We start from the raw sequence: 8229 nt of genomic DNA on the forward strand, positions 1-8229 counted from the left end.
CGTTTGAATTTGTGTATCTTAAAATTTAGGTATATCTATGATGAAGACTTGTGCTAAATTTCTTTCTCTATATATTAGATATTAAAATTTATGATTATTTTATAGTGTTAATAATTTTAAATATGATAACAGGAAGTTGTAACAAACATACAACGTTTTTCAACAATACGTATCAGTTTAGTATTTTTGATCGTTTGCATCCTTGTAAATTGTTAGGTTATGAGCATTATTTCGCTAGATTTAGTGTCAATACACTATTATAAGATATGGGGTCAGAGATAATTTTTGTATTAATCATCAAACTTAATGATATGATAAACATCGTTAAATAAATTTTAAGTGACACTTTGTTAATCTATTTATAGTATATTTGAACAAGTAATTGAAAATTTAGTTGAATCGCAAATTATTACAAAAAGAATTTTTCATTAAAATTTTGAAATTCATTTAATGTAAATTAGTTTATTATCAAATAAATTTTCAACTATTTCTAATTTTATATTTTTGAATTAATAAACAAATATATAAATCCTTTAACCACTCAAAGTTGCATGCTACTGGCAAAAGATTACGTAAGACCAAAATGAAAAAATAGAATTAAATTGACTGTATTATTACTTTCAGATATTGTTGATACTGAAAATTTTCACACGACAATCATTTAGGATCATTTGTTTGTGTTTTTTGAAACAATTTATAGTATTAGATATTTAAGAAAAAAAGACTTCTAATGAAAAATCATTTTGAATAATTCTTCATAAAAGTATTGTTTTAGGTATTTCGTTCATACATTATTACTATTTTAGACATCAAAATTTAAATAAAAAAAACTTAAATTTGAAGACATTTTAAAATGATTTTTCTAAAAATAATTTTTGAAATATATATTTTCAAAAAATTATGTGATTTTGTTTATGATAAATCATTACTAATAAATATTATATTAATAAATATCAAAATTACTCTTTTAGTTTATGAAAAACGAGTTTGAAACAACTTATACTATTTTTTTTAAAAAAAAATCTTAAAATTAATTTTAAAAATACTAATACAAAACACTTTTTTAATATCTAAAATGGACTGGTCTATTATTCCGTACAAAAATGTCTCTGCTTTTTTATCCATTAAATATATTGGTGGTCCAATTGCTTTTTTTCTTCTTATCTTTTCATTTACCATAGTACATACATAACTAGTTTTTATTTAATAATTATCATTTTTATTACAAGCATAACATAAGAATTCTTTCATAAACACACAAACATCCACATTACAATAATGCATGTTGATTATGTACTAACATAGTCTATGTATAATTTCGTAGTATTTTATGATTCCAAATCGACCATATCATAAAATGTCATATTATAACCAAACAACTCCTCACCTTAGCCCTACCACTCGGAAATCTAAAGAAAAAGAAAATATCATTAAGGTCCCTAGGAAGAACAAAGCACTACTCCAGCCGCCTAAGGATATCATACCAAACAGACGATGCAAGGTCACAAGTAACAAATATGTGGGTTATTGACTCTACCCTCTGGCTACACAACAGAAAAATAACACTCTCAGGGTCCACCAGCACTCTACGCCTAAATAGGTTAACTCTAGTAGGAACGTTCTCTTGGATGAGTTTCAAGGATAAAACAACTTCCCTATTGGGGGCAGTTATGCAAAATAAAAGGGAGCACAAAATTATCTAGAATGGCTGGAGGAGCACTAGAGAATTCACTCTCAAGGAGACAAGTGTAATCTGAAGCGAAAAAAAATAATATTATCATCTGAATGAAACCAGACCTACAAATAACCCAACCATACCCATTACCCAATCTTGTTGGTCAGAGATACCGAAGATCTTAGGAAACAAAAACAAAGAAATTGGGCAATTGCCCCTGTATCCTTCCAAAAGGAGGTTTGGAGATCTGATTCCACTTTATTACTAAGACTAGGCATAAACCTATAGGAGCATCCACACCTTTTGATCTTAAGAGAGCCACACCTTTCCACCAAAATGAAGAAAATCGAAATCCAAATGATCTATCTACCCTCAATATGAGAGGAGAGAAAATGTGCTTCATACCTAGCATATAAGATATCACACTAGAGGTCGGTGGCTCCATCAATAGGTTTCCATCTCCACTTGGCTAAAATTACCAAATTGACCAAACGGAAATCCCAGATATCCCAAACCCCTTATTCTTAGGTTTACAAACATCAACCCACTTAACCCAAGCAACCTTAGTCTCCCGTTTGACCCCACCCCAAATGAACTTCCTTTAAAACCTCGCAATCTTCTTCCAAACCTTAATCGACATCTTTAGGAAAGAAAATTTACATAGGAATAACATTAAGGATTTAGGTTTAGTAAAAGCATTCAACCCCTCAGGCTAACATATTGATGCCTTCACGAGCACAACCTACTAGACAAAAATTACCTAGAGGTTCCCACGTATCTGAAGGTGTGAAAAACACAAGAAGGATGGGGTTTGAATTGGATTTTAAAAACAAAAGCTTTTTACAAACTCAAAAACACCACACAATACTAAGAATAAAGAGATAAAGACACAAGTATTTTTATCCTGGTTCGCTTGAAATCAAAGCTACTCTAGTCCACCCGCCAAGGTAATTTTGCCTTATACCCAAGGACTTAATCCACTATAATCAAACAGATTACAGAAAAAAAACAACAAAGAACAACTTTCTTTGTCTTCTCAAGGATCTGACTAAGCCTAGTCTCCTTAAGGAAAATCACAAAGAACAACTTTCTTTGTCTTCTCCAAGATCCGACTAAAACTTAGTCTCCTTAAGGAAATATAAACAAACAAGTTTGAATAAAGCTTTTTATGTTATAAGTTGCTTCTACATAAGCATATTTTACACAAATGAAAATACAAAATACTTAAAGAAAAATTGTATACAAATTTGATAGCTTTTCACGTATAAAAAAAATTGGCAAATATTGTAATGCTTCTTGTTTTTTCTTCAAGTCTCCAAGTACCACTTGCATAAAAAAGAGACTGTTGGAGGGCGAAATGGGGATAACAATAGAGAAACTATTCACTGTTGGATTGGTGATAGGAGTGATACATCCTAGAGTCCTTTTCCCATAATTCCAGTGACAGGTGTGATGTATAGTAATCTCCTTCGCCCATGAATTAAGGAGTGGAAGGAATATTTGATTTCTAATATGTACTATTTAACCACATATCCACTTGATCTTATCTTCAATGAAGCATGAACAGAAGAAACGAAAAGTTGATATCAGAATCTTCAGAGTCTTCAGTCAGAACCTTGACCACTTCTGCGTTTGACTTGAGATCTTTAGAATCATCATCTAAGTAAAGTTAAATTTCAGAAGCTTGTCATTCTTCAGAAGCGTGAGAATCAATGTCACATCCAGAAGCAACAGCAGAGAGAATATTGCATCAGCAACATAACATCTTTTCGGAACTTCTCAGGAGTGAATTAGTACAGAAGCAGAAAGAGCGTTGCATCAGCAACCTGTCGTCTTTCAGAACTTCTCATGATTAGTGCAGAAGCGGAATTCAGAACACAATGTGGAACACCAACATTTACTACTTTTTATTTTTCCCCATCAGTTGTCTGTTTCCTAGTAGGACGAAACCATTCTCTAGAAGATGCATATGTAGTGGGGACGTAAGTCTTACCTTGGAATTTTTTGGGGCCTTTTCCTTTGTTGGAGAAAAGTTCTTTGGGTTTATCATGTCGGATAAACTTTTTGGATTGGTAAGGGTTTGTCATATCCAGCTCTTTAGCAGCTTCTTTGTCAAACACAAAGTTGCCCCTAGGACACAATATTACTTTTGAATCTTTCAACCTGCAACGATTCAAAAAGTCAAGCATCTTCTATTCAGCTTTGGGGTAGGCCCTTGCTTCATGATCTTTGTAGCTTTCTTTGTTATATTCAGTGTCGGCTTTGTCGACTGTGTCGACCACCATGATGTCTACTGACTTGACAAAGAGAGCCTCAACATTTATTTGAACGTCCTCTTGTGGGCGCTGTTTCTGCTTGTCAGCAAACTTGAGCATGCCATCCTTGAGAGAATTTTGCACTAGATCCCTAAAAAGTACACATTGAGAAGTTTTATGACTTAAAAAATTATGGAACTTACAAAAACATTTTTTCTTTCTTTGTTTTAATGGTGGGACTTTAGCCCCTTTTGGAACAATGATTTTTCCATCAGCAACTAATAGATCAAAGATCTCATCACACTTAGTAACATTGAAGGTGTACATTTTAGCAATAAAATTTTCATTTTTGGGTTCGACGAGGTTCTTTCCATTCAGAGGTTTTAGTAGCTTGCATGTGTAGGGAGGCTCTGGCTTTAGTTTCGCCACATTAACCTCGTTCTCCTTCATATACTCATATTTTGAGTCGGATGAGTCCCATATGTTGTCGACTTCGACATAAGCTACTTTATTTTTACTGAACTTGGAGGTTCTGGCTTTCTCAACCTTTATTCGTTTTACTTGTCAAACTCTATCGACCAACTGGGCCATGTCTCTCAAGTATTAGATGTCTAACTTCTTCCTGATTGAGTGTTTGATTAGACATCTTTCAAAGAAGTTGGTTTAAATTGGGATACATAACTACGTATTGTTGTTCTTCTTTTCATATGTATGGTTATAATGATGATAATTATCTTTTAAGCTTAGTTTAAGATCTATGGCTTAAGAGTCTAGGAGAGTTGGAATTGGATTTTGGGCATGTTTTAAGTGTCTAACATAGGTGCAATTAATGTCTTAAAATAGTTTTATACAGTGAATCGAGATTAGTGGAATTCCTTACTACATACGTTTTCAATTTGAATGAGTTTAACAAGTAGGATTTATTATGTTAGCCTGAAATTCAGGTGCGTTTATTTACTGTAATCCTTTAGGATTTTGGTAGTAAAATTGTTTAATATCTTTGTCAAATAGTTGAATATGACTTATGATAAAATAATTGAAACATGTAAATAGATTGTAATATAATTTTGGTGTAAGATTTTTTGGTATTAAATAATATGATTTTTGGGTATTAAATAATATGATTTTGATGTAAGACTTATATATGATGATGTTAGAATATGTTTATTTTGGTTGTGTTTTTTTGTTTATTCAATGAATCTTATATAAAAATATTTAGCTTAATGATTTTAAAACATAATAATATTAAAAAATAAATTAAGTTATTTTACACACGTTACAAGATATTTGTTTAGTGAATGTCTAGCGTTATAAAAAAAGTATTTTGTTGAATTAAAAAGATGTAAATGAAATTAAATATAATATCATTATCAAATATTTTACACCAGTGGTAATTAAAATAGGGTGTAATATATCATATTTTTACATCTTATTTAAAGAAAATAAGGTATAAATTTGTTGACATTCAAAATAAACGTTATTCATTTTACACCCAATTTTTATAAAATAGGGTGTAAATTTGTTTGACTTAAATGCATATATGTAATAATTTATATATGTTTTTTTCTCTAAAAAAATGGATGTAATATATCCCCTATTTACACCCGTTTTTAAACGGTTGTAAATTCATTAGACATTTCAATCTGTCTCTCTTCTCTCTCTCTCTCTCTCTCTCTCTCTCTCTCTCTCTCTCTCTCTCTCTCTCTCTCTCTCTCTCTCTCTCTCTCTCTCTCTCTCTCTCTCTCTCTCTCTCTCTCTCTCTCTCTCTCTCTCTCTCTCTCTCTCTCTCTCTCTCTCTCTCTCTCTCTCTCTCTTACACACACACACACATTATGATGGGATTTTTGGCCAATTATTTTCATTGACATTGTGTTTTATTTTTCTTAATTTTAATACTAGGTTCAATTCTATCTTTTTTATATAATTTCATTTTATGTGTTTTCAAATTTCATTTTTTTTCTTGTTATTCTTTTTGTTTTATCTATGATGTAATGGTTTTGTTTGACTTAAAGGAATTTAAGTCCATTGTTATAAGTTGAAGACCAAGAGGATGTTAAATCTTAATTGATTATATAATTAGGAATTTTCATCATAAAAAATGTAATGAATTATCATCTTAATTACAAAATTACAAAAGTAATTTAATTAACTTTATACAAATATTTTTTTATTGGATAAACAATTTACATTTAAAGTATTAAATTAAGGAGAATCACTTTTATTAAAAAATTATAAGCACGTTATATTAAAGCAACAATATATTAAATACTATTCTTAAATGTACACAAATATTTTTTGAAGATTATTATATTATACACATATTGGTCTAGGTCCGGGCATTTTCTAATATCAAACAACGACCTTATGGTCATGATCAACGACAACATCTGGAACAAATTTTGTCCAAAACCAATGAGACTTCCACACTTTGTTCATTTCTTCAATTGGGACATTATTTGTCTCAGGAAAAAACATGACAATGAATATTGTCATTATAAGCACAAAGCCAGCAAAGAAGAAGAAAAGTCCAAACTTCAAGTGACAAAGCATAGTAAGAAAAACTTGAGCAATGACAAAGGTAAACAACATGTTCACAACAACATTGGTAGCTTGACCTGCAGAGCGAACCTCAAGAGAGCATATTTCACTAGGAACTAACCATCCCAATGGACCCCAAGACCATGCATATGCCGCAACATAGGCACATATAAAGAACAAAAGAAGATTGGCTTCAGAATGTGTAAACGATCCTTCACCGCTAACCCCAAACTTGATAGCAATCATGCTTCCAACAACAATCTACGATCAATAATGATCACATTTATATTAGCTATGTTTGTAAAATGGATTAATTTTAATGGTAAAATAAAGAATTAATTATTTGTTAAGTTGCAATTGTCACCTGACAAATAAACATTTGGACACCACCTTCAAGAAACAAAATCTTTCTTCCAAACTTGTCCACAGTGAAGATGGAAACAAACGTAGCAACAACGTTGACACCTCCGGTAATTACTGAGGACATGAGGGAAGCATCGTTTCCAAAGCCCAAAGTTTTGAAAAGGACGGGGGCATAGAACATGATAACATTGATGCCCGTGAGTTGTTGGAAGAATGGAATGAGAGAGCAAAATGTTAGTTGAGGTCTGTATCTCAATTGTGTAATATTCTTCCATGGATGTTCCACCTTTTTGGCTTCCTCACTAGCATCAATTAGATCTTGGAACTCCTCATCAACATTATCAATTCCACGAATCTTTTGCAACATTTTCTTAGCTCCTTCTCTTTGGCCCCTTTCAATCATAGAGTTTGGTGTGTCGCCTAAGAAAAAAGATCCTATACATAACAAAATTGCAGGGACGGCTCCGATACCCAAAGAAATTCTCCATCCACTCTCAATATTTGAAGTAAAATAGTTGATAATGTTTGCCCCTAGGATTCCAATAGTGATCATCATTTGGAAGCCCATGTTGAGCGCACCTCTAATCTTTGCTGGAGCCATTTCAGACAAATACACTGGAACTGACTGTTTACGAGTAACAAAAAATGATAGGCAATTAAATTTGCAATATTCTTGATCCTATACACATAAAAACATAAAATCATAAAAATGATACCGATTTTTACCTGATTACAATATCCTACACCAAAACCAAGTAATATGCGACCAATTATAAGCATTTCAATGTTTACAGCAAAACCATTTAGCAATGCACCAACAAGGAAAAACAAGCCACCTGCAAACATTGAGGCTTTGCGTCCTAACATTCTTGTAGTTATGGAAGCAAATAAAGAAGCTACCAAAGCTGCAAGATACAAGGAAGATGTGAACAAAGTAAGTAGTTCGTTATCAAATTTGCAATATTGGCTCTCGTGTCCAGATTCATCTTTCATTTGTTTGTAAACACCAGGGAAGAATTTAACCAAGAATGGTTCCATGGAAGTCACTCCTCCTGTAATACCAAGATCATAACCGAAAAGTAGACCTCCCATGGCCGCCACCAAACATGTGACCAAAACAAACATTGTAACCTTCCCATCATATTGCCTTCCATTTGTTGAAGCAACTAAAACTCCACCTGCCATCATTTGAATTTGTGTATCTTAAAATTTAGGTATATCTATGATGAAGACTTGTGCTAAATTTCTTTCTCTATATATTAGATATTAAAATTTATGATTATTTTATAGTGTTAATAATTTTAAATATGATAACAGGAAGTTGTAACAAACATACAACGTTTTTCAACAATACGTATCAGTTTAGTATTTTTGATCGTTTGCATCCTTGTAAATTGT

At 31.9% G+C, this 8229-nt stretch overlaps 1 protein-coding gene across 1 annotated transcript; it reads right to left on the reverse strand.

Moving 5' to 3' along the window:
• Positions 1–6279: 6279 nt before the first annotated feature.
• LOC127086179 (sugar transport protein 10) lies at positions 6280–8019 on the reverse strand. Its single transcript, XM_051026897.1, has 3 exons — positions 7558–8019; positions 6833–7456; positions 6280–6729 (listed from the first exon to the last, which is right to left on the reverse strand). The coding sequence occupies exons 1-3, from the start codon at positions 8017–8019 to the stop codon at positions 6280–6282; spliced, it is 1536 nt and encodes a 511-aa protein (XP_050882854.1).
• Positions 8020–8229: the final 210 nt, after the last annotated feature.

Source organism: Lathyrus oleraceus, chromosome 5 (genome assembly GCF_024323335.1).
Source record: "Lathyrus oleraceus cultivar Zhongwan6 chromosome 5, CAAS_Psat_ZW6_1.0, whole genome shotgun sequence".
Lineage (NCBI taxonomy): Eukaryota > Viridiplantae > Streptophyta > Magnoliopsida > Fabales > Fabaceae > Lathyrus > Lathyrus oleraceus.

Excerpts from the sequence above, each read along its gene's own strand:
- LOC127086179 (XM_051026897.1), bottom strand. The coding sequence starts at position 8,019 with ATGATGGCAGGTGGAGTTTTAGTTGCTTCAACAAATGGAAGGCAATAT. Across the intron at positions 7,457-7,557 it reads GTGTAGGATATTGTAATCAG|TCAGTTCCAGTGTATTTGTC; the intron begins GTAAAAATCGGT and ends ACTCGTAAACAG. Across the intron at positions 6,730-6,832 it reads TCCAAATGTTTATTTGTCAG|ATTGTTGTTGGAAGCATGAT; the intron begins GTGACAATTGCA and ends TATTGATCGTAG.